Source organism: Lynx canadensis, chromosome B3 (genome assembly GCF_007474595.2).
Source record: "Lynx canadensis isolate LIC74 chromosome B3, mLynCan4.pri.v2, whole genome shotgun sequence".
Classification (NCBI taxonomy): domain Eukaryota; kingdom Metazoa; phylum Chordata; class Mammalia; order Carnivora; family Felidae; genus Lynx; species Lynx canadensis.
The window spans coordinates 17,936,992-17,963,967 of record NC_044308.2 but is presented as its reverse complement, the minus strand read 5'-3'; the positions used below and the strand labels follow the sequence as shown (position 1 = coordinate 17,963,967).

The 26,976-nt window shown below is 50.3% G+C and overlaps 1 protein-coding gene across 1 annotated transcript in view; it reads left to right on the top strand.

Moving 5' to 3' along the window:
• ADAMTS17 (ADAM metallopeptidase with thrombospondin type 1 motif 17) overlaps positions 1–26,229 on the top strand; it is a 345,685-nt gene extending 319,456 nt beyond the window's left edge. Inside the window, exons 22-24 of the mRNA XM_032593574.1 lie at positions 7,085–7,289; positions 11,600–11,752; positions 25,731–26,229. Coding sequence (XP_032449465.1) covers positions 7,085–7,289; positions 11,600–11,752; positions 25,731–25,991 — 619 coding nt within the window. The 3' untranslated portion in view covers positions 25,992–26,229. The remainder of the gene's footprint in view (positions 1–7,084; positions 7,290–11,599; positions 11,753–25,730) is intronic.
• The last annotated feature ends 747 nt before the right edge of the window (positions 26,230–26,976 follow it).

The window sequence follows — 26,976 nt, the reverse complement described above, 5'->3', positions numbered from 1 at the left end:
TCCCTCCCTCCCCCTGCTGCTTAAATATCATGGGATCATGGGCAGGCTCTCTCTATGAGAGCACCAGTCCTGCTTCTTTGGTTGGCCAACTTCACATTGACCATCAGGACCCAACTCAAGGTCCATTTCCTCCACAGCACTTATAAGATAGTGAAGAAATTGTCTGTTTATATGTTTCTCTTTCCCCCAAGGACCACACACTTGGCTGAGATGTTTCCCATCATTCTTTTTATGCTGTGATGTTTTACACGTGGCCTATAGGATGCTATGCCTGACATTTGTCTCCATAACAGTTGCTCAGATTATCACATACTGGCATCTTGTTTTCCTTACGTTGGTTAATTTAACTAATGTAGGGAACATTCCTGGCACAGAGCTAAGCATAGATCGATGCTCAGCCAATATCAGATCCTTCTTACTGATGCATTTTGTAGATGCATAAAGTTGACTGAATCCCTTAGACACAACACTTGTTAGCTTCAACACATCTTGTGTTGAAATACATCTCACAGTTTTTTGTTTTGTTTTGTTTTGTTTTGTTTATAGTTTGAAGTTGTTGAAAATGAATGACCTACCAGTGTTCTCTCTCTGGCTCTCTATATTTAAGATTCCCTAGATAGTCAACATAAAATAACTGTGTCAAAAGAACTTGATCCTAAATATGTCATTGTTTCTTTGTAACAACTAAGTCACATTGCAGCGGGTTTCACAAGATTTTTGCCTAGTTTAAATCTCAGCCAAATCAAGATCTGAACAGAAAGCGAATTTTGAATAGAAGCTGAAATTTTCAGAACTGGAATGTAGGCAGAATAGTGCCCCCCACCGGAGAGATCTCAGTCTTAATTCCTGGAACTCCCTTTACATGTCAAAGGGAAATTAGGGAAATCAGAGGGTTGCAATTGGAAATAAAGTTGTGTGATGGGTTGAACTGCATCTCCACCACCACACATACACCAAAAAAGACATTGAAGTCCTATCCGTCAGTATTTCAGAATGTGACCTTGTTTGGAAATAGGGTCATTACAGCTGTAATTAGTTAAGGTGAGGTCACACTGAGGTAGGGTGGGCCCCTAACCTAATATGATTAGTGTCCTTCCAAAGACAGCTATGTAAGGACATGGAGACACAGGGTGAACATCACGTGAAGACAGAGGCAGAGATGGAGTAACACACATACAAGCAAAGGGACACCAAGAATTGCCAGCTGTCATTAGAACCTAGGAGAGAGACATAGAACATCTTCCTCACAGCCCTCAGAAGGAAGCAACCCTATGACACTTTGCCTTCTGGCTTCGAACCTGCAGAACTGTGAGAGAATAGCTTTCTGGTGTTTTAAGCCATCTAGTTTGTGGTACTTTTTCCAGCAATAAAAAAAAGCAAACTACTACAGCTTGCTAATCAGTTGGCCCTAAACTAGATTATCCTGTATCATCTGCTTGGGTCCAGTGCAATCACAAAGGTTCTTAAAAGTGGAGGAAGAAGGCAGACGAGAATGTTGGAGTGATAGCATATGAGAAGGGCTTGGCCAGATGCTGCTGGCGTTGAAGATGGAGACAAGAGTATACGCCAAGGCACTGGGGCAGCATCTAGAAGCTGGAAGAGGCAAGTCTTCCCAGAGCATCTGGAGGGAACCAGCTCCGGCAGCACCTTGTTTTAGACCAGTGAGATCCATGTCAGATTTCCAACCTCCAGGAGCATAAAATAATAAATCTGTGTTGTTTTGCGCCATTAAGTTTATGGTCATTTGCTGCAGCAGCAATAAAAAAAAAAAAGAAAAAAAGAATACAAGGTCTCAGGCAGTGACTGAGCTGCCTGGAGGATCTGATGAGAAGCATCGAACTTGAAGTATGTGCGGAGGATCTGAGTCTGTTTCCTGCTGGACAGGAAAGGAATTCAGTCCTTCCAGACTTGAGAGCAACCGAGGAAGGGTGGCCCGAACTAAGGAAGTGTTAATGGGGGCTTCCTGAAGCATGAATTTTACTGCTTTTAAGAAGATCTACAAACTCAAACTTAGCTAATAAATGTCACTGTTAAGGTTTTTAGAGGACATGAGTGAAAAAACAATCAGGCTTGAACTGCACTTGTAATATGAATTGTTTTACGGAATCACAGTTCCTTTCTCCCATTCCTGGACTCGGGATTAGTGGGACTTCACTCTGATGTTTACTTGCATGATGTTCCTCTCCCACAGAGGACCCTCCTGCAGACTTCCTGGCTGCTGGTAAAATGGTTTCTTTCAGCCACCAGCAACAGAGTTTCCAGAAAGTCATCTTTTGCTCCCCCAGCCTCACGGAGGGAATGTGGCTGTTTGTCAAGATGAGCAAAAACAAGTCTAGCTGAAAAATAGCTCTGATCCCCTGCAACTTGTGTGCCTGTGTGGGGCAACAGCTCTCCTGGAGCTGGTTGGCACGCGTCTCAGGCGGGGCAACAGGCGCTCGGTGAAGACGCCCTTCAGGGATGCTCCGCGGTTACCTGATGTCTGCACAGAGCTGAGCACCAGCCTTCTCACCGGCTCATCATGGCCTCCCTGGGACTTGAGAACACTTCACTTCCTTTTCCTTCTCTCACTTACTTCCTGTTCCTAACCATCACTTCCTTAAATTCTGAAGGAGCACCCGGCTCTTGGCTCAGGTCGTGATCTCATGGTTCGCAAGATCAAGCACAGAGCCTTCTTGGGATTCTCTCTCTTCCTCTCTCTCTCTGCCCCTTCCCTTCTCACTCTCTGTCTAGTTGGGCACTTCGTTGGGATGAACACTGGGTGTTGTATGTAAGCAATGAATCACAGGAATCTACCCCAAAAACCAGGAGCACACTGTATACACTGTATGTTAGCTGACTTGATGATAAAATATATTAAAATTTTTTAAATTCAATTGTGATGAAAATACACATAACATTTACCACCTCAACCCTGTTTAAGTGTACAGTTTAAGTGGCATTAGGCACATTCACACTGAGTGCCCATTACTACCGTCTGTCTCCAGAACCCCACCTCCTGCTCACATACAGCTCTGTACCCCTTAAACACTAGCTCCCCATTCCTTCCCACCTGATGGCCACCATCTTACTTTCTGTCTCTATGAATCTACTCCAGTTACTTCATGTAAGTGGAGTCCTTCAGGACTTGTCCTTCTCTGACTGGCTTATTTCACTCAGCATGATGTCCCCATGGCTCCTCCATATTGTAGTGTGTTTTCAAATCTTCCTTTTTAAGGCTGAATGATATTTTGTTGTACGTTCTCCTGAGGTGTTGTGCCATGGTTGCGTCTGGATAACCAGATCCCTGTGCGGAGCTGGGAAGTGGGAGGGGAGAAGGAAGGGTGGAGGGGCAAGGAGATGGGAATGTGCCATTAGCTGCCCCACGTGTAACTTGCAGGTGTGGGGTCATCTGTGAGAGCCACAGGAGGTTTGGAAGGGTGCCTTGGCCTCAGACAGAGCTTGTTTTGAATCTCAGCAGATCCTCAGTACATCTGACAGTAACTATCACCCCAAGGACAGGAGCAGGGACAGCGCTTTTACACAGCCCCAGGGGACAGAGAAACCCCCCCCCCCCCAGTTAAGGAGCAGGGCTGACCATAGATCAGTTTCATGCATGTCTACATGTGTGGGGCTCTGTCACCCATTCCTCTGCCAGACTCTGGGCAACAGCAACAGGGGACATTGCAGGGGGTCAAAGGATTCTTCTGGAAAGGGGAGGAGGGACGCATAGGCTGTTTTCCATTCTGTCATACTGCTGCAAAGCACCCAAAATGCACAAGAGACACCAGAAGCAAAGGAAGGAGGAACGGGGAAGATTGGCAATCCCTCACAGCTCTATAAGAATCTGATCCCCTCGGGTCTGACTCTTCCAGTCAGTGATAGAACAGGAGGCATAGGAGACGTCTGAGGCAGGACTGCTAAACCTCTCCCAGCTCTTCCCCATCGCCTTGGCTGCCCAGATGGACCTTTGTGTGGATCAGAGTCAATTTGCATATTTCCTAGAGCACATGCTCTGGTTGTGTGTCCAGGGATGGAGACACCGGCACCCTCTGGCCAAGAGCCTGCAGGTGACATTCTCATGAGTATGACGCAGTGGTCCCAGTTCCCAGGGGTGGCCTCCAGGAAGCACAGCAAATACAAAAGACAGGAGGGGGACACAGCTCTGTTCACAGCTGGGGTCAGCACAACAGCAGGTGTCATCAGCCTAAAGCCTGACGTTTGTATTCACAAAGTCAGTTGCAAAAGGTCAGGACAAAGGGGATCTGGCTGAGAGTCCTCTAAGTTCTATTTTGTTTGGAAAACAGAAATGGCAAGGAGCTGAGCTGCATTAATAAACATGGAGCCTCCACTTAAAGAGAGAGAAAATCATCACATTCTCTCCTGCTGCTTTCAGACCCCATCTGGGCCATTTTGTCCATGACAAAGCAATCCATTTGGAGAACAGTAGTGACTGATTAGAGAATTAGAAGGGAAAGGATTCAGATCTGCCACATGCAAATTATTTTGATCAGGATAAGAGAAAACTTACAAGGGGAACAACAGAGCCATCTTCAAATATTTAGGAAGGTAATCATGTCACTCCAAAGACCAGAACAAGGAGAAATGGGAAGGATTGGGTTTAGTTCTTACAGTGTCGTTTAAATAGTTGTCAGGTGCTGAAATGGGGGCAAGATTTGCTCACTGCCCTCTGGGACTTCATCTCCTCCTGCCGAGAAGATAAGGAATAACAATTGCTACAAGTTATAAGGGCTGATGTGTGCCAGGTGCTGCTGTAAGCAACTTACAGGCAACATGTCACTTGTCCTCACACCCCAGGGTACACACACTCCTTTGCATCCCTTTCCATCCTGCAGTTTATGCAAGGGGTCTGGGAAGAGAAGCTTCCCTGGATTTATTCCCTGGGGGCATAGAGGACAGGGATGAGCTCTTCCAAGGGGACTGAAAGTCAGAGGAGGTGGCCTGAGCTTGCCCTAAGGGATGAGGAGGAGCAGTGGAGGGAGGGGCCCGGGGAGCTCCCTCTTCTCAACATTTACCCCAACCACTACCACTACCCCCAGCTGGTACAAGTTACCCTCATCCCCTGCCTGGACTGGTGCAGTGGCCTCCTCCCTGGTCTCCTTGCTGCTGCCCTGCAGGGCATGTCACTCCTGTCTCCAAACCCCCTAGGACTGCATCTTATTCAAACAAGAGCCACAGTGGCCAGCCAGGGCCTGTAGAATCTCCCCCTGTACCTTCTCATGCCCCTCTCTCCGCTCCTCCCTCCTCCCTCCTCCCCCCTTCTCCAGCCACACTGGGCTCCTTGCTGCTCCTCAACCCTGCTAGCACACTCCTCCCCAGGGCCTTTGCACCCACTGTGCCCTCTGCCTGGAAGTCTTCTCTGCTTACTCTCTCGCTTCCTTCCAGGCTCTGCTCACACGTCAGCTTATCAGTGAGGCTGTCCCCGCCAACTTGTGTGCTCACCCCCCTCCTCCTCCCCGACCTTCCCTACACTGCCCTACTTTTCTCTGAGGCACTTACTACCATGTGGCATCTCCTCTATTCATATATGATATATGTTATATATAGTTTACTGTGTTATATTCTATTGTATACATTTGTTGATTTACTGTGTGTCCCCATTAGGAGGGTAAGATTTGTAGGGCAGGGCCTTGTCTTGTTCACTGCCTCATCATCAGAACCTAGGACAGTGCCCAGCACATGGGAAACCCTCAGTGAATGTGCCATGCTAGGATGGGTGAATGAGCAAGTAAGCTAGAACTGGAGAAGAATTGGGGGGGGGGGGGGGGGCACCATCCAGTGTCCCCTCAAGGACCTGCCTGTGGAAAGGCACTGCTGATATATTTTTTTAGGGTTTTCTTTAAGTGTTTTATTTAGATAGAGAGCATGAATGAGGGAGAGGCAGAGAGAGAGGAAGAGAGAAAATCTCAAGCAGGCTCTGCACTGTCAGCACAGAGCTCAACACGGGGCCTGATCTCACGAACCTTGAGATCATGACCTGAGCTGAAATCAAGAGTGGGACGCTTAACCGACTGAACCACCCAGGTGCCCAACACTGCTGTTATTTCTAAACAATAGGATAGCATAATCAGATTTGGTTTGAGCAGCTTAGGACTCGATGATGATGAAGAGGAGTGTGTTTATCAGACATGGCCATAGATTGAGCCATTCTGTCAATATGGGAGCTCCTGGGAGCTAGGTGGACTTGAGGGTCATGCAGGGACCAAACAGGAGAGAGTCCTTTTGTGTCTCCAAAAGGCCATTCAAAGCCCCACTCAGTGTCCTGAGAAATCATGATTTACAACTTCTCAGCTTCCTTCCAACACCACAAGGCCAACAGGAGCCATGGCGGAACCGGGGTCATTGAAAGATAAGGCAGGTAGGCCAAGTTCTAGTCAAGCACTTGCAACAGCTCAGTTCTGTCACAGCCCACAAGTTGCCTCCTCAAGAGTGACAGTCCCCACCCAAAAGGGCTATCCACTCTTTGAAAAGCAGGGAATACCTGGTCCTGGTGTGTTCAAGCTGGCCCTGGAGTGTCCCTTGTCATAGGCTATACCAGTCTGGTTTTGTTGCAGTGACAAACGAGCCCGGTATCTCAGTGGCTTGTAACAAATGGTGTCATGTTATTACAGAGCTCAGCTGTTGGAGCATCCCCTGTATTGGGACCTGCTGCTCTCATGGCAGAGGGCAGGAAACAGGGAGAACCAGAGCCAAACCACATAATCACACTCAAAGCTTCTGCTGGGACATGGCCAGCTTCATGTCCACTCACACCCCATTGAACAAAGCACGTCATAGACAGTGGGTGGGATATGGAATCCCGCTACAAGGAGAGTGACCACTTGGGAGCAATAATTGAATCAGCCATAGAGGTGTTGTGTGCAGAAGGATTTCTGTTTTGAATAAGCTATTGAACTACTCAACTCATGTGGCTTCCTCTGCCCTAATACTTCAGAATTATTTCTAAAGTTGATTGCAAAGCTCTTTGAGTCTATCTCCCTCTCTCACACTACAGACCCAAGATGCCGTGATCTGTCCAGAAGGCCCTCCGGGGAAACTGGCCTTTCCACCCAGTTATTTTTTCACTGTCTTTCCTCCTCCTGGACAGGTGGGTGGCAGGCCCATGGAGCCCCTGCTCAGCGACCTGTGAGAAGGGCATCCAGCATCGGGAGGTGACCTGCGTGTACCAGCTGCAGAACGGCACACATGTCACCACGCGGCCCCTCTATTGCCCGGGCCCCCGGCCAGCACCAGTGCAGAGCTGTGAAGGCCAGGACTGCCTGTCCATCTGGGAGGCGTCTGAGTGGTCACAGGTGGGTGCCTGGGCTGTCGCCAGTGCTGAACCCACCAACAGGGCCTCTGTGCCTTGTCCGCCACCCAATTGGTGCCTTTCCCTCCATGGTATTTGTGACTCAATATCACATATCACAGTCCTCGCCAACCCCCAGATAACCAAAAGAGGTATTCTAGTCACATATTCTTAAATTCCATCTGAGATAACAATATGGCTAAACAAAGCATGGATAATGTGGTTTTGATCATGTATACATTTTTGATAATATATATCACAGTTTGATCCCATTTCCTATGACAATTCTCATGTAAAGTTGGATGGATGGATGGATGGATGGATGGATGGATGGACGGATGGACGGATGGATGGATGAGTGTGTGGATGGATGGATAGATGGGTAGGTGTGTACATAAGTAGGTAGACAGACAGAACAACTGACCAATCTTTTAATTTTCTTTCAACACATTTGAACTTTAGTGTGATCAGATTGGTAAGGTGGTATCATAGGCTTTCTTTGAACTCTGTGTCAGTCTTTGTAGATTGTAAGAGACAAGCAGATGCTGGAAGGGACAGTTTTTAGTGTGCAAGTTGGAATCACACACCTCATGCCATAAAACATGTTGGAAAGAGGTCAATTAAGCCTTAAGTTTTAACTTAGGCTGAAGAGTGATTCTGGAAATATTTTATCTTTGGTAATATCATCTTTCAAGGCTTTGCATTGACTTTGCATTAATGATTTTGACTGTTTGGCCATAAAACAAAAAAATAGCTGAACAAAGGGCAAGTTTCCCTCAGATCCCCCATCAAATGTGTTCTAGGAAAGTCAGAAAGGCTAAATCCAAGACACTCTTCAGTGTGGAAAATATTTTTAAAGTTCCTTTTTATTGCCAAACAGTTGGAATTATTTTGAATAAGAAAGTATTCAGCCCATTCTTAATGAACGAAAAGTCTGCCCTTGGCTGCTCTGAAATGGGGATTACTTTTCAGACGGATCTTAACATGTACCCATTTAAAGACTTGAGTCTTTAACCTGCCCGTTATTATATTTTAGAGAAAAGAGAGAGTTTCAAATTTTGATTTTTTTTACATGTACTAAGGTTTGTAAGTTAAACGTTCAAGGGACCTCTTTTAGGGAGGGGGGCTACTTGCTGGAGGGGTAGAGGCAGGAATGCAGTCTTCCCCCAACCCACCTTGAGCCTAAGATCCTTGATCACCAGACTCCTGATCCAAACAAGATTTACACTGTAATCAGATCAAAGCCATACATTTTCCATTTGGATTCTTTCTCATAGAAAAAAGAGAAAAAAAGTCCTTACCAAAATAACCAAACCTGACATTATCAACTATCACCATAGTGTTAAAGAATACCAGATTGAAAAAGGTGAGACAACTGAAGCAAGATTTAAAGAAATATCTCTAGGGGCACCTGGGTGGCTCAGTCGGTTAAGTGTCCAACTTTGGCTCAGGTCATGATCTCACTCACGGTTTGTGAGTTCAAGCCCTGTGTCAGGCTCTGTGCTGACAGCTCAGAGCCTGGAGCCTGCTTTGGATTCTCTCTCTCTCTCTCTCTCTCTCTCTCTCTCTCTCTCTCTGCCTCCCCATTTGTGCTCTGTGTCTCAAAGATAAATAAATGCAAAAAAATTTTTTGAAAAAGAAATATCTCTAATTTCACATCTGTATCTTTGCGCATATGTGATCCTAATGCTGAAATAGCATCTGTACCTATCAGTCTAATTCTGGCTCAGCCCAGCCTTGAGCCAAATGCATCTTTCTGCACATTGAACTTGGAATCAAATCTCGCCCCCATTCATGAGATGCTCACCAAACTCATATTTCTACTACTTGACCACATGCTGAATCAACCCCTTTAATATTTCTTCTGGAAACAAATGGGTTTACGTTTCTGATGGCAGAGAAATGTATTTGATCAACAAGGTTGCCCTTATTCAGCCAGCAGTGTTGATCACCCTTACTGTCTACACCCCACCTTCTTCACAGCTTTGCTAGAATGAGGAGCAGAAACCAGGAAGGAGGCAAAAGATAGTGACTCTCTCCTGTCCTGGGCTTCTGGTCCCCATCCCTGGATCAGAAGCCAAGGGGGAAACTGAACATGGCCCTCCTAGGTCCCCCAGAGGAAACCCCACCTGCAATGCTGCCCCTTTCTCAAGGCTTAAGGCTTCCAGCCAATGCTGGTGGTCAGAAGGGCTGAGCTAGGGTTTGGTAAAGAAACAGACTGGACACTAGCATTTGAACTTCAAAGGAAAGGGATAGGGAACACAGAATAGAGTAAGACAATGCAGAAACTCAGGCATAAGTGGTAAGTAGGCTTCTAGTTGGAGAAAGAGCCAGTGGTGTGGGTGCCGGTGCCAGGGAGGAGCCCGCACGTCAAATGGTGAGGGTGGGGCTGATGAAATGGTCATGGAGCATCACCGTACAGAGAAGCAGAAGTTGAAGGTTGACTCAGGAACCCAGGCTCCCTGCAGCAGCCCTCCTGGCCACAACCCAGCCTGCCCAGGAAGGTAACACCTGCCATAGACCGACTCCTTGTACCTGAGGTCCTGTTAAGCTGTCCCTCACCCATGCACAGGACCAAATACTCATGCTGTCCAGCTCCCCGCTAGGTGACCAGTTATGAAGCCTGTGTATTTCATCTAAAGTTTCTTTATTTACCTTGAGAGAGAGAGAGAGAGAGAGAGAGAGAGAGAGAGAAAGTGGGGGAAGGACAGAGAGAGAGGGAGGGAGAGAGAATCCCAAGCAGGTTCCTCACTGTCAGTGCAGAGCCCAACTTGGGACTCAAACTTATGAATTGTGGGATCATGACCCTGCCTATATATTTCTTCTAAAACAAGCCAATCTGAGTTTCAAAAAGAAAAGAGGGAAGAAAGGAGGGGAGGGAAGGGGAGGGGGGAGGGGAGGGGAGGGAAGGGAAGGGAACAGAAGGGAAGGGAAGGGAAGAACCCCAAGGGGCCTGTCAGAGAGCTAAATGGGACAGGGAATTCATTAAAAAAAATAAATAAATTAAGGTAAATAACATTTTGGGGTAAACATTAATAATGGAAATATAAAGATAACATTTGATCTCTATGTGCATTTTTTCAGGGGACACAGTAGAACTTTTTAAAAATCAAGTTTATTGTAGCTCAAGAATATCCCTGCTGTATATTTCTGATAAATCAAGCAAGTATGAAAACAGGCATTCACATTGCTAGGGCTCCATGTTGGGGCTACTACACTCACGAGCTGTCCCCACCATAGCTCTGGGACCCAGCAGTTGGGAGGAACTTTCCCAGGCACCCTGGGTTTCCTTGTGTCTGTACATCTTGGCAGAACACTGCCTTCAGCTCCCTGTCACGAGTTCCATGTTTGTTTGCGTGGTGGGGACAGGGCTTCCGCACCCGGCAGATATGAGGGAGGGCTCCATGAGTCTATGGCCATGTCTCCTCTTGCTGGCCAGATCATGCACGCTGTCAGACCTGTCCTCCCAAGGTCACAAATCTGCTCTGCCTGGGCTTCCTTCTGCTTGGTGTGGAGGTGGGTAAGCCCTCTTTGAGCCCGGGCAAGGTCCCTCCCTGAGCTCACGGGGAGAAGGCTCCAGATACACCCCGCAGGACCGCACTATTTACATCTTGTCACTCCATCTCTCATCCCTAACTCAGTGTATCTTGCTGCCTGGGGGAATGGGAATCTTGACCTCTCTCAGGACTCACCCATGATTTGTCATTCCTCAGGCCCTACTTGGGCCCCGTCCCCACACTGTCTCTCGAAGTGTCTCCCAAGAAGTAAAGTAAAATGCCACAGGGAACATGGCTCCATCACACTCTTGGCATCCATGCTTAAAACAGTCATCGTGGCTCTCTGCAAGAGCTTGCCACCTGCCTGACGTGAAAGTCACCTGTGGCCTGGCTTTGCGTCTCCCCCCTTCTCCACCCTGGACCTGTGCCTTTGCCCCAGGCTGGTCCAGGCAGAGTGCATATAGCTGCAGGCCAGCCGGGAGGAGCCAGGGGCCTCACACATCTTTGCTTTGGTGTCTGTCCTCAGCAGCATTTGCCCCTTGAACTCACTCACTGCATTGGTCTTTGGGACCTGGCAGCAGGCCACTAAATTCTTAGTTTGGTCTTCTGGGTGCCCCTGAGCTCTCCCTACTCCCCCCATCACCAGCCACTTGGCTGGAGTCACATAAGGGACCAGGTGCATCAGACTCCGGAAGACCAGGATCCTTTTCACCCTTGCGTCCCCAGAACTGGGTCTGGCACATAGGAGCGACTTAACAAGCATTGATGAACTTGAGCTGAATCAGACCAGATTAAACATCCAACCGGTGTCTTGCAGTGCTCTGCCACCTGTGGTAAAGGGACCCAAAAGCGAACTGTGACGTGCACCAACTCGCAAGGAAAATGCGACGCGTCCATGAGGCCGAAAGCAGAGGAGGCGTGTGAGGACTACTCAGGCTGCTACGAGTGGAAAACTGGGGACTGGTCCAAGGTGAGTCCAGCGCGCCTGCGTTTCCACCCTGCAGGAAACTCTAGAAACAGGAGCTCAGATCTCACCACGCGCCTCGATTCAACGAGGCGGTCCCAGTCTACCCAGGCAAGTGCGCTTTCTCTCCAAGCTGTGCACCTGCCGGTGACCCCAGGCTGCGTGCAGTCGGAAGGAAACCGAACGCCCCCCCGAAGCACGAAGCAGGGTGCTCCGGGTGCCAGTTGGCTGTCCTGTGCTGCGTGCTGGCTGTGCCCCAGCATCCTGCGGGGGACTTGGCCGCCGGCCATGGCAAAAGCCTTGTGAACACACAGGAGCCTTGGCTGAGGCAAATGTGGAGGGGGCTCATGGGCAAACAACACTTCCATTCACTTCAGGACCCTTGGGTGAGGGCCTGGATGATGCAGGGGCGGATAGGTATGAGCCTTGGGGGTGGCAGAAAGGAAGAGCCTTCTTCCAGAGCCTGGCCTGCACCCCTGGGGGACAGAGAGGCTTAAATAGCACAGGAATGTAAACCCGATATAAAAACTTCTTTCCTGCTTAGCCCTTCTTTTGCTCATTCACCTGGTATCTGTCAACCTGTTACCTCTAAAGCCTGTTTACCAGGGGCTGAGCTAAGTCATCACATGTGAGCCCCAGCCAGTACACCTTCTAGAGAACATTTTCCCAACACCTGTAGAATTTCTTTTTTTTTTTTTAAGTTTGTTTATTTTGAGAGAGACAGCGGGAGTGGGGGAGGGGTGGAGAGAGAGGGAGAGAGAATCCCAAGCGGATTCTCACAAAGCTGGGATGGGATGCAGGGATCCATCTCACAAAGCTGCAAGGTGACCACCTGAGCTGAAACCAGAAGTCGGATGCTCAACCGACTGAGCCACCCAGGTGCCCCAACAGCTATAGAATTTCTAGTGACATTTGCTAATGTCGGATTTTCTAAGAAAATTTCTAATGACAGCCTAGAGTGTGTTTGTGTTTCTTTTTGGTCTTAGCAACCGAAAACTCCCTGTTTGTTTCTCTCGATGCCTCTTCACTCCTGGGTTGCACACTGATGGCCCGAGAGCCTCTGGTGTTTGCATGGCCTGCACAATGTCTTAAACATTTTAGAATTAGTTACTAACATTTAAAAACAGGACAATTCCACCTGAAAGTCTGGATATGGGCCCCTGTCTGGAAATCTGGCAACAGGGCAATGTGGCCTGCGTCCTCACGTGGCCACCACAAACTGGGCCAAGCAGGCCTGGTACCTTCCCCCAGACCCTGGTCCTCCAGCCTCTCCCCAGGCTCCTCCAGCCACTATGCATTTTGATTTACCTGCCTGGCCCAGGCAGTACCTTTCTTTGGTTTGTGCCTCTGCTTTATGGAAGGAGAGATGCTTTGGCCATTGGAAAGCAAAACTTCCCCAAATCTGGTACCCAAATGGCCACCTTCCCACAAGTCTGAATACAAACTCCTGCAAACTATTGGAGTGCATAAAAGCCAAATTCCTCCGGTTCCAGTTTGCTGTCTGTGCTGAAATGCAGCATCTGGATAACTGCGAATTTGGGGACGACCAAAAACACCCCCTGTTTATTTACGCCCTGATCAGAAAATCTGACCAGAGCAATAGAACCGAGGCCAGTAGGTCCGGTTTCTCCATGAATGTAATAGCGCTTAGTATGGAGTTGCCAGGCTGAGTCTTATTGGAAGAAGTCTCACTTGAACTTCACTTGAAGGCTCTTGCAAAAAAAAAAAAAAAAAAGTGCCATTAGAACCTAGAATCCTGTGAGAAAGACGTCAAGGGGCTGAGTTACAGCTCTGACTCACCACTTAATGTGTCTTAATCTGTCTGGCTCTCAGTCTCTTTATCTCTGAAATGGAGAATCATTAACACTGGCCCTGGCCATTTCGCAGAGACGCCCCGAGCTTTCAAGGTGCTAGTATATGTGACTCAGCACTTGGACATCTCAGCCCGTTTTCCTGCCCCAAACCTATCACCCAGGGCTCACACCATTGTGAGGCACAGTCACCAGGACTAACCCATTCTGATCTCATCTAACTTTGTCTTATCAGTAGGAGTACCCAGCCTTTTATACAACCGTACCCAAAACCGTCTCGTAGCCAATCATGTCAGACCCAGCTTGACGTAAACAGGCTATCAACAGCTTGGGTTCTAACCAATAAGAAAACATTTGTGGGTGTCCTATGTCAGAACTGTCAGAAGATGTGGAGGGACAACTACCCAACATAGTAAAATAACATCATCTGGACTCCAAAAGTCCAGGTGTGGATTGGAATAAAGCGGTCATTATACTCGGGGAATTGGAAGGGTCCTAGTGGTCACCACCCTAAGTGCATGGTGTGCTACTGATGGGTGGCTTCCATGGTCACAGATATCCCTGCGCAGGAAGCAGAGGGGAGGAGTGGTCAGTTAGGGCCTGGGCTGTGTGCACCCATCAGGGTCTCAGGGCACCTGGCATCATTTCCCCTTTGAGGTTTACCTCTGTACCTGTGCCCTACAGCCAGGGTCATTAGCCCTGGTTCACTGAAGAAGCAATAGATGCTCCAAGACTGAGTGGCATGCCCACACCCCTCTGGCAGAGTCCAAGCTCCTGAACCCCAGTTCAGAGCTCAATCCAACCAGTGGACACAGAACAAGAAGGGCTGCGGAGTCCCCGTGACGGTGCCTTTGAGCCACAGCATGCCCTACACATGTTTGTTGGCTCTCCAGGGCTTGGCTTTCTCCAGCCGTTATAGCCATCTGGTTTTGAGAACCAGAGGGACACTTTTGTTTCCTGAAGTACCATGAGCTTCCTGGCGCTAGGAGCTGCAGAACACCAGAAAATGAATGTGACTAGTGCCTGAGAAGCTTAGCACGGCACTGCCCCAGATCTAGTAGCTCAGGCTTTCCCTCCTCCGGTGTTCAGGGGCGCTTCCTTGGCTAAGGACGCTGGTATGTGGTCCAGCCAACTCCCACACACAGCCCACCAGGTAGAGCCTTTAGCTGGCCCGCTTCTCTAGTAGCCAGACCATGGCGAATAACACCTCCCAGCTTTCTGGAAAGGAAGGCATTAGAAGGCCACCGTGCCCACTTTTTACCACAGCCAGCTTGATCAGTTATCCCTGATCAAGGAAAGTAAAAACAAGAAAGAATAATGGAACGGAATGATCTCGGCTGCCATCCAGGGCTGGTATCTGCTGGCATCTGATTGGTGTGCACAGAGCCTTTGGGGAGAGTACTCAGCATTTGTGGGTGCCACCGGCCCCCTCCCCAGCACATCTGGCCAGAGCCAGGACCCAGGCGCAGGCTCATACTCCCAAGCTGAAAACTCGTCACGGACACTGAACTGGAAGTCTGTGCATGCATGAACATACTGGGAGCAAGTGTGGTGGGGCAGGAGCTGCACAGAACTCAGCCGTGGGACCCCCACCTTGTTTGCCTCACCACCACTCCCTCCTGTCACCGCCATCCCTGGGTGGGCTGGCATACACAGTTACAGAAATCTGTACAGTTAATAGAAATCTGCCCATGGTTTTTCCCCATTTCTTCTCTGGAGAAGTGGAAAGGATCCCGTGGGGATTCTTGTCCTCTCTCACTGGGTGATCAGGTCAGTGTTGGTGGATTCCACTGGATGGTTCTTACCCTGACATTTTCACTTATTTAGACTAAATGTGCTTTGTGAGTAACATCTTGTCTCTGCTCTGTGGCTTGTGCACTGTCCCCTTGTTGCATGCCTGGGATGGGTGCATTTTTTTTAAGTTTATTTTCTTGAGAGAGAGAGAGAGAGAGAGAGAGAAAACAAGCTCAGGAGGGTCAGAGAGAGAAGAGAGAGAGAGAAAGAGAGAGAGAGAATCCCAAGCAGGCACCAAATTGTGAGCACAGAGCCCAATGCAGGGCTTGAACTCACGAACCGCAAGATCACGAGCAGAAATCAAGAGTTGGACACTTAACTGACTGAGCCACCCAGTCGCCCCAAGGGTCAGTGCACTTTTAAACCCTCTCCGTTGTAACCAGCCTCCAAACGTCCCCACATTCCAGACTTTGAAGGCTTCACACAAGTTGCCCCAAAGGAAAGTCAATAGAATTTCAAGGGCCGTCAGGGCATCAGTGTGTCTGGAAGCTTTGACATTTTGCATCCAAGCAGTCTCCTGTTACTTGGCCCCACGGGTGCCGTTGAGAAAGATAAGCCGTCTCCAGGGAGGTGAGGGACCGGCCAGTCCACGGACATTCCACAGGTGCCATCCTGCACTCACTGAAATAAGAAGGACGAGTCACCCCTGAGAAGGGGCTGGCACCCATCCCTTCCTGTAGCTGGGTGGGGGTGCCTGAGAACAACACCCAGAACCTGGGGGAGGCAGGGCCCCTCCCCTTCCCCCAGCCTCAGCAAATGACTGAACCGTAACCGGGGTCCCATATGAGGGACAGGCTTCACATTCCCATCCCTGCTGAGGGCATTATTACTGCTCTGCCATGTTTGAAAAATGGCCTGCAGCTGGCTACCCTCCTGGGATATTAGCTATTTCCAGATCTGTGCAAATCATTGTTTTCACCCGCTAACTGCTGGGTATTCAACCCGGGGGGAGGGAGACATCACTTAAAATGGGAGAGGAGGAAATCGCATTTCTTTCTAGAATAGCATGACTTTTGATCAAAAGTTGAGATGTTTCAGTTTCAAGACCAGAGGCATTAATCACCGCTGAAATGACGGGATGTTTCTAATTAGAAACAAATTATTCTGGAGGGATCATAATGGATGGTGTTTTTAAAGAAAACCGTTGGCTGTCTGTGTTAAGAGTATGGCTGTTCCCTTTCACTGAAGAGATCAAAGTGACCGTTGACTTCCTGGTGCCCGCGAAGGTCCCATGGAAGGGGGCTGGTCTAACTCCAAGGCCTCAGTCAGGCCCCAGGTGTGCCCCTCACACCCGAGCCCCAGACTGATGTGGAAATCACAGCACCTCCCAGGGGCCATAGGAGGTCAAAGGAAGAAATAAGCATGAAGAGGGTGTGAGCTGCAGACCCCCAGGAAGTCTGGGAGAGCCTCTCACTCAGTGGTGGAGGCCTTACTGTGCTCTAGGCAGGGAGATGGGGGTTTCAGCTCCACGGCCTTAGCAATGAACAGACCTTGCATCACGAGAGGGGCTTGTTACGGGAAGTTTTTCAGCCCACACCCCACTTCCAAAGCTTGCACCTGTTTTGGTGGGGTCTGACCCCACTCCCCACTCTGCAAGGCTGGTCTGCCTGCCAAGCTGGGGGCCGGCAGCCAAGACTCTGTGATTCAACCAGCATTTCCTGAGCTCCTGTTCTGTACCAGAAAACCCGCTCTGGGCCCTGGGGGTATGAGAGTGGATAGTGACCCATCCAAGGTACAGACCGACAGGGAGCCAACTGCAGAAGGCCACCCTGAGTCCCACTGGGCCAGTATGAGCACAGTGCTATGGGACCCAGGCAGCCTCTTCCTGGGAAAACTGTGGATGGGGATGCTGGCAGGGGGTGACACTGCTCCTGTTGGGACCAGTGACAGTGGCCCCTGACATACACCAGTGCTTTAAAATTTACAAAGCACATTCACTCATATTATCTCATTTGACCCCGTCCTCATTTTACAGATGAGAAAACTGACTCAGAGTGGTGATGTGGCTTTTTTCCCCAAAGTCACACAGCTAGAAAATAGCAGGGCTAAGAGTCTGGTCCCTGCCTTCTGGCTCTTAATTCACCTTTCTTCCAGGTGCATAATAACCTCAGAGGCTTAGATTCCTAACCTGAAACGGGTAGGAGATGACCTATGCCTGCAGCTCTAATCATCATAGGCATATGCTTGGTATAAAGTCAAGTGTCTACCTGCCCTTGTTTTGTTTTGTTTTTAATATTTATTTTTGAGAGAGTGCAAGCAGGGGAGGGCCAGAGAGAGGGGGACAGAGGATCTGAAGCGGGCTCTGCACTGACAGCACAGAGTCCGATGCAGGGCTCAAACTCATGAACCGCGAGATCATGACCTGAGCTGAAGTCAGACACTCAACCGACTGATCCACCCCCCTCCCAAAAAAACAAGTCAAGTATCTCCCTGCTCTCTCTCCACACCACCCCCCATCTAAACCTGTTCTCCAAGGGCTCTGTATCAGTCATTGACATAATGTCAATCCCTTGCCTCTATCTGCGGTCCTACATGTTGTCTACCCTTATTTGTGAAATAAAAAGTTGAGTCCTTATTAAAAGAAACTTGCACATCAAAGAGGAAGTATGTGAGACATTGGGGATATCGGGGCCCTTCTCTGGGGTGTGTGAAGCCATACCACGCGGGCAGCCAGCACTGTGGGCGAAGAGAGAGATAAGCCAATTCTCTCTCTATTTGACATTACTCTGAGGAGCATAAGCAGCCAATGAAAGGAAGGTCATCAGATCTCAACGCGTTTCAGGCAGGGGCAGAAGGGAGAGAGGACAGAATACCCCCTCGGTGTGGAGCACTTTGCGTGGGTGAACAGAGCCTGCCACTGGGTTGTGGACTTGCAGAGAAAAGTCCAGGACCCATACCTGCTCATGTGAGAGAAATGGGCTTCCTGTAGAGCAGCAGAGTCACCGGAAATTGCCAGGAGAGGTGCCCGCATGAAGTGAGCTGAATAATAGCTGATGCCTCTGACCCCTCCATTCACCTAGTGGTGTCCTTTGTCAAACCAGCTGCCTTGGTGTGGAACAAGGGATCCGAGAGAGGGGGTGGCTCCCCCTGCATTGCAGCCTGGGTTTTAACCACTACCTGGACCTAGTCATTGAATCAGAGGAGCTGCTGCCCCTAAGGAACATTTTTGTTTCGACACATGCTATGTCACATGCCCTAAAGTAGGGTAGACGGTCAGGATGACACAGGTCCACACCTCCCACTGGGCTGTGGCCTCCTCTAAACTTGAGCCAGCATCACCCTCTGTCAGCTGGGTCTAGGGGTACCCCCCTATAGGGCATCTGTAAAAGCACTTAGCCCAAGGCCTGGCACAGGGAGATCACCCGGGAGGTGCTTGTTTCTATCATCATCATCATCATCATCATCATCATCATCATCTTGTTATTTTTGCCATTGTCTTCTGCTGCAGCCACAGATCTCTGGTGGAATCCCATTTCTTCCATGGGCCTATCAAATATGTGTTATCTTAAAGCAGCTCTTTGAATGTGGTTCAGGTCCCATAAAACAGTGTGTGCCCTGACCCGGTGTATGGGCATGGCAACAGCGTGGCTAGGAGGCAGGAGAGGGGTTGCTGCAGCATTTGCTGGGCTCCTGGGCCGGCCTCCTCCAGCAGGGTGGAGCATCTTGTGCACAGTCACTGACGGGCTAGGAGAGGTAAGCTACCGGAGTGATAACAGCCTCTGCCCAAGGACACACAGAGTGGCCAGGCAGAGTCCCCTGTGCTCCAGGCTCACAGAGCACAGTCCAGAGCTCTTGCAGATCCTCAGGAGTCAACTTGGCCTTCTGGCTCCCGGGCTGGCGTGGCCCAGCCAGAATCTGTAGGTCGCCAGGTTGCAAATTCAGAGGCTTGGGGGAAACCCGAAGCTAAGGCTGAGGCTAGAAGGGAAAAACAGTTTGCGAGGGAGTATGAGTTGAAGGGTGTGTGTGTGTGTGTGTGTGTGTGTGTGTGTGTCTAAGAAAGCATTTCCAGTTTCAAGGCTGGAGCAAAGACAGTGGGGATTTTCATTACTGTTTAAAACCTGCTATTTCAGGTTTCAACAGCTTCCGATGTTTGCATTGCTCAATGCCAAGTCGGGGGAAAATCTGTCAAAAATGCTTTTGAAGAGCTTTTGACATTTCACCAGCCAAGTGCCTCTCAGACACAAAATGGAGTTTTACCTGGAGGGTATTCTCTTCCCCCACCCCCTGCCTCATTCTCTGCCATCCACACCCGCCCCGGGGGCGGGCTGGCCCCTCAGAGACCAGGCTCCGGGAGAACGGGAGAACGTGGGGGCGGTTACACCGCGCGATGAGGGCTCCCCCTTGCCAGGCCTCCTGCTCACCCCAGAGCCCCGGGGAGGAAGCCAGCCCACCCGCCCCCCGACTCTGTCGGAACCCCGGGCTCATGCAAGCACCAAACATTCCTGCAGCGTTTTCCCCTTCCTGAGGTTTTTACAACCTCCTTTAGCTAATTCTCAAAACACCCCTTTGGGATTCCGTGTTATTTATAGTGGTGATTTTATAGCTGCGAGAAGTGAAGAGAAGGAAGTCCTCACCGAAGTGGAGCATGTCATCAGGGTCGGGCCTCTGTGGGGTGACAGAGACCTGGATCCTCCCCTCCGGGGAGCGGTGTGGTCCTGGAGGAGGCCGGGTGGGGGGCCTGGAGCTGTCACTGGGGAACAGTCACATGGACGCCCTAAGCCTCACATTCGGCCTTTCTGAAAGGCAGTCCTGTGCCCCTTGTGGTGCCGTTCACGCATTCGGTGTGTGTTTATTGTGCGCCTTCTATGTTCTGAGCACTGCCCTGGCCACAGCCACTGGTAGTAGAATGATTAACAAGGACTAACGAGAATGACGTTAAGTCCAGGGCCCAGCCCTCAGCGGGCATGCAGAAGGTGGACCTGGCTGCTATTACTGCTATTGTCACCATCATTGTCATCAAGGAAGCAGAGGCGGGAAGCCTTCCACCATGTCCTTGGGTCTGAGGGACCACAGGCCTTCCCACTCTTTTAGGGAATCCTCTTTTTCATAGCCGCACCAGAACTAACACCACAAGCCCATGAGTAAATTCAAGTCGAAGATTTCTCTTTGTTGCCGTGAACCTTTTGCTCTCTGTGCACCAGAACTTTTGATTTTGTTATTGCATTTCCAGTGAAACTCCCGCTGCAAGTGTCTTTGACTCCCCATCCTAGCCAGGGGAGGGCCCTGAGATCGGTGGCGGGTCACCAAGCCTAGTCTCTGATGTGCGGCTGCGGCCACTTGCTGGGGAGGGGGCTGCCACTGCTTCAGGTCGTCTGTCAGGGAGCTTTTCTGCTGGATTCATCCCTGCTCCATTTCTATCTTTGTTTCCCGAGTCTCAGGGAGCCACTTTAAATGTTAACGTAATGAGCGACCTGAAAAAAAAAAAAAAAAAACCCAACAGTGAAAAGAGTGCTTCTAACAAGACCAGATCTGTTTTTTCACAGATCTGTTTCCTTGGATTTTAAGAGCCTGAAAATGGCTTCACAGCAATGCTTGGGGCTAACCCGGTGCAATCTGGAGACACTGTGGTCTCCTCACTGTTTAATTAAAACTGAGACCGAGGGGAGGCAGACAGAGATGGAGTCCATTGTCTGCGCCTGTGTTATCCTGAATGCAGCAAGCTCAAGTTACATACAAGGGGATGCTGTTCAAAGCAACCCTTCAGACCTGTCTGCAATCACATTTGTCTTCAGGGTCAAATCAGCTTCTAATTGTGCTCTCAGAGGTCATCTGGCTGAGCTGCCAGATCAGGGCCAGGAGCCGGGCAAGGGTGGCCCCGCAACACCTGTCTGTGGCGGCCTGGTGCCAGGCAGGGCATGGCCGCCCCACGGAGAGCTAAGCAAGTTGGCCAAGTGACTCAGTGTGTTTTCCTGGGCTTGAGGGACTCCCTGGTCGGCTCTCTCTGTTCTTGTCCAAGCGCTCACTGTTAATAATAATAGCAGCACTTGTTGAGGGCTCGCTCTCTCCCAGACTCCCTGCTGGTCACCCGTCCAAGTGATTCTAATCACTGAAATCATTCTGCAAGGAGAGTTTTATTATCCTCAAGCCACAAATGAAGAAACTGGGGCTCAGATAGGTTAAGTAACTTGCCTGAGGTCACACAGCGAGTAAGCAGGGATGGAGTGTGCTGACAGGCCTGTGCTGCCCCTATGGCTCTGTCCCCAGTAAAACCCCAGTCGGGGAGAGTGTGGTTACCCATGGGTGTTCGGCAGGGGTGGGTAGGCTTAGCACCACCCGGACTGAAATGGAAGTTTCTTTACCTGCCACTTGGTTACATGCTTGTCTTCTCACCTGAGGCATTGAAGCAGCCTCTGTGGGGCTGGCTCACACACAATTCAGGTGGATAAGCAAATGCTCTAAGGTTCTCAAAAGTTCTTTTTAATGAGTACAGGACTTTCACAGCCCACCGCTGTGGGAACAGCAGAGTTCCTAGGACTCCAGCTAAAATTTAGCCAAGCCTAATCTGAGAGGCAAATCCCTATGAGGGGCAGGGCCTGCAGGGTCCCTACATGCCCCCACAGTAGCGGAGGGTCGGCCCCCAGCCTGTCACCTGGCCCTGCCTGGCTTCACAGAGGTGCTGGAGAGCCATGAGAACAGACACTTGAGTCTCTATGCAGGATCTTTGGAGAGAATTCCATGATCTCATGGAACAGTTCTTTTCTCCAGACTGGGAAATTAAAGGCCAGTGACCCATACTAGGAAAGATAATGAATAAGAGGTGGACCTGGGCAGTGACCTAGCTTTTCATTTCCTGGCTCCCAGAGAGGCTCCCACCAGTGCAAGCTGTAATTCGTACAGGAAGATGGAATTTGGTCCATGGAATGGGGCAGCTGGGGTCCTGTCCCTCCTCTGCCACTCACTCACTGTGTGACCTTGGACCAGACACCCCCACTGAGCTCAGTGGCCAGCAGCCTCTAGATTGCTGTGGAATGTTCCACCTTATTATGGAACCTTACAAGCGAACCCACAGAATAAGCAAACACACCATCTGCATGTGCAGGGGGACATCATGAATGCTCTCCCTGCCCCCACCCAACCTCCTGGCCCCAGAGCATGTGAAACATGACTCAGAACTTTCAGAGGAGGAAATCATCCATCAAGGTCACCCTGAATACCTGAGTTTTACAATGGTCATTGATCATTTTCAGGCAGAGACCTTTGTCAGTTTTGCGCTTGGTGTGAATAGACCCACAGGATTGAGTTCTTGCCCTGATTTTTACGTACATAATAATGACACCTGCAAAAGACATCGAAGCACTTCCTGAGGTTCCTGGCCAGGAAGTAACTCACCCCTGGCCGACCGCCTAGCCAGCAGGGCTTTGGGTACCTCGCGGCCAGGGGGTGCCATCAGGAGCAAGATAGGCATAGCTTTAGGCACCTTCTCCATTAGGCTGTGCTGTTTCCTGGGGCCCCAACCACCACCAGTCCCACCCTGGGTGGTCCCCCTCTCCAAGGAATATTAAGACACCTAATTCCTAATTCTTCCTTCCGGGTGTGTCTCCTATAGCAGGTGGCTCCAGGGCCCATGGTGCAGGTCAAGATCCGATGAGAAAAAGGATGTTGATGTCACTTGTAGATCAGCCTGCAGATACCTCTTTTCCTCACAAAGGCAGTTGAGTGCCAAATAGTCACAGGAATCTGGTCCCAAGTACATGGTAATCCCATTTTCCCAGGAAGTAGATTTTATTTTATTTTTTTGATTTTACAACCACCTTACATATAAAAAAATCTTTAATGGTATAGGTGGGCTAGTCAAATGTCTCCATAAACTATATAATTTATTCAGGTAGTTACACATGCATATTTAAAGGTATATAATAGGGGCGCCTGGGTGGCTCAGTCAGTTGAGTGTCCGTCTGACTTCGGCTCAGGTCATGATCTCGTGGTTCGTGAGTTCCAGCCCCACGTCAGGCTCTGTGCTGACAGCTCAGAGCCTGGAGCCTGCTTCGGATTCTGTGTCTCCCTCTCTGTCTGCCCCTCCGCTGCTCACACCCTGTCTTTCTCTGTCTCAAAAGTAAATAAACATTAAAAAAATTTTTTTAACTTATTAGAAATGTTTGCTCATCTTGCAGAGCACTAGAAGAACAAGTTACAATCTAAGGTTTTACGGTATTTGTATATGAATATTCAACTACTTCAGTGTAAGAAGAGAGAGTTCATTCCACTACACAGGCCACTGGGCAGAAGTTCAGGATAAATCAGAGGTTCTCAGCTCTGGGTGCCCCTTCTACCTATATTGATTGATTGTCCTGGGACACCGAGGTTTTTAGAAGCTCACCAGGTAATCCCACGAACAGATCCCAACCTGCTGTCAGCTCCCCGCCCCCCCCCAGAGGCCCCCCAGGTATAAGTCCTGTTGCTATGGCAGCCATCCTAAGTTCAAGGTCTCCTGTTGGTGGGACCTCCTCATGTGACCTTGTTCCTCCGCCTCAGCAGCCCTCAAACTTCCCTTGTGCTCCAGTGCCAACCCCCAAGGTCTAGGGTGGGGCCCAGAAGTCTGCATCCATTAATGCACAGTGAATTCTCAAGCCCGCAAGCAGCCCATGCCTAGTGTATCCAGAAGATAGGATGTGAAGCAAGACACAAAGCGGGGGCCCTGGGGCCCGCCTTGCCTGTTGGGGAGCGTGCCTGTTCTGGTTTGAACATGCCAGAGCCCACGGGGGGTGTCACTTGTGGTTTTCCCACCTCCTTTGTGATTTGCAAAGACCCCTTCAGAGCACCATTCCCTCTGAGCCTCTTTATCCTTCTAAAGTGAAAACGAAAACAAAAACCCCACATGATTCTGCAGAGGAATTCACCTGGCACACAAAAGCTCTTTGCGGAGCAGACGGTGCCCACGTGGTCACAAGTGGTACCAGCAGTCTCCCATCAAGCCTGTGCCTGGTGACTCCTCGCAGACCCCTGGAGGGAAGGTCCTCCCTCCAGCACAGGCCAAGGTCCGGCCCAAAGGGGAGGAGACAGAGAGGCACACTCTCCGGGACGGCACCTGGCGTCGTCACCGCATGTGGCATTCGGAGGGCAGGCCCCGCTCTCCTTTCTCCACCCCGAGGTGCCGGTATTAACTCCAGCTGGGCTATTGCACCTGAGGCCTTTGCTTTATTAAAGTTTTGCAGAGTGCTCTCAGAACCCCATAAATCACGGGTTGCATGGGCGCTAGGGGACACCAGATGGGGAGAAAGTGCATAGGAACCTGGCTCTCTGGCTGGAAGCGACCAGCTTATTGGAGAGACAGTTCCAAGGGCTCCTGGGAGAGCGCGCAAGTGCCCAGGAGTTCGGAGAGCAGGATCAGGGTGGCGGAGCTGAGTCGCTGACAGTCTCCCTGTGGAGCACTTTAAAGGGATGCAAAGAGAGACAGGACTTGGGAAAGTCCTACCGAGTCTGCTCACTGGGAACCTGGGATGTCTGCTGAGCTACGCCAGGCAGGTTTTAGCAAACCCAGGTCTACCAGCAGCCCGGGATTTGGTGTCTGAGTTAAAGCTGTCAGCCACAAACAGTATGAGATTCTGTGACTCTGTGATGCGAAAAAAAGGTTGCACTTCGTTTTCTCCACCTTGATTCTGAGCCCCGACCCTCCAGGCTTGCGGGAAATTTGACTCTGCTCATGCCTGAGCTCCCCTCCACAACCAAGACCAGGCAAAGACCCCAGAGCCTCCGACAGCACAAAGCACTGGGGAAGACCCACTTGGTCATCAGGCCCAGTGCCTCCTGGGTGCCATCAGGCCACCCTGTCCACTGTCTCAAGGATTTCAAAAGCCCAGTTCTCTGCTGGGAATGGGGGTAGAGAGGGTGGGAAGTGAAATGCAGGCCTCATACATTAATGTTTTAGCAACTGTCTCGCATCTTAGCTCGGGCTGCTGGGGTGAAACTCCATAGACTAGGGGGCTTAAACCACAGACATTTAGTTCTTATGATTCTGGAGGCTGAGAAGTCTAAGGTCAAGGTGCTAGCAGATTTGTTTCTTGGTGAGGGCCCGTGTCCTGGCCGTGTCCTCACACAGTGGAAAGACAGACTCTGGTCTCTCTTCCTCTTTATAAAGACACAGTTCTCATCGTGGAGGCTCTGCCCTCATACCCTCATCTAAACCTAACTACCTCCCAAAAGCCCCACCTTCAAATACGATCCCATTGGGAGTTAGGGATTTGGGGAGACAAAAGACATTCAGTCCGTAACATCTTGAAGCAGGTTTCTGTCAGACACCTGGGATGCAGTGAAGCCCCTTGTCCCGCATTATTTCAAGCCCCTGGGAATGACACCGAGGGGCAGCTGCATTGCAAAGCCATTGTCAAGGACTCCTGGGCGTAGGTTAGGCCCCCAGCTCAGGCTGTCCCTGTGTCTGGCAGTGCTCCTCAACCTGTGGGAAGGGCCTCCAGTCCCGCGTAGTACAGTGCATGCACAAGGTCACCGGCCGCCATGGCAACGAGTGTCCCGCCCTCTCGAAGCCAGCAGCCTACAGACAGTGCCACCAGGAGGTCTGCAATGACAAGATCAACGTGAACACCATCACCTCCCCTCGCCTCGGTGAGTGGCCCCCGGTTTCTGGGGTGGGGAGGTGGGAGTTCTGTAAGCCAGAAAGCCCCCTTTGGGCCCTAGCTGAGCCCTGAAGAGGTCTTTTGTCAGCTCTGTAGAAGGTTAGAGGTTTCAGAGGTGGGATTTCGTTCCTTGTCATGAAAAAGACGTCTGCTAGCGGCAACCTCAAACACAACAACGGCTCAAGCGTCCCGCTTAGTCCCTCTGCCAACAATGAAGAACACGGGAGGGTGGTCTTCAGTTAATGTTTTTGGGCTCCTGTGCACGAGGAGGGCAAAGGGAGGTGCGTTCTTCCAGAAGTGAAGGAGCTGGGGCGACATTCACGAAGCCTCGGTGGCGTTTGCATGGGATGCTCCCCAAGCTAACGCTTGAGAAGAAAACAGAGGTGTTGATAGGGTGGAGTATTTAATTCAGTGGCACAGGAGGGAGAAGAGGAGCATTTAACACTAATCTGGTGATTCCTTTTGACGGTGTCCGCTTTTCCAAATAGAAATCCCTGAGGAATATTTTCCTACCCAGAGCCCTTTTCCCTAACGCTGGAACACAGCCAGAATGAAGAGGGTTTCTAAGTTGCTTCACTGGAGGGTCTTTGAACTTGCAGAGGGACACCCCGGGCTTTTGCATGCACACACCCCCTTGGTATGCTCCAGAGACCTCCCTCAGGCAGGACATTCTCTCTGCAGGATGACCCTGAAGGAGATTCAGGCCATTTGCTTAGGCTACGAGCTTATGCTTTGGTGGCCCTTTGATGTCCACCGCCCCATGCCGTTCTGTTTTATGAATGCCAGCAACGATGGTGTCCTTCTCCAAAAAAATAACAGCAAGTGCCACTTAGGTGAGAAGCAGGGTGCACAGTGCCCTGGCCCTGAGGAAGCAGCAGGCAGACCCATGCTCTGCCACGGGGTCGGGTTAGACACAGGAGCGTGTCCCCTGTCGAAAACAGCAGCGTCCCGTGACCCCGGCAGGGGGTGTATTCCCTCCGTTCGCGCAAGGCTCCAGTGTGCTTGTCGGTGAGGGCAGCTCCGGAGTGTGTCAGACCACAGGCCGCCCCTGCGCAGG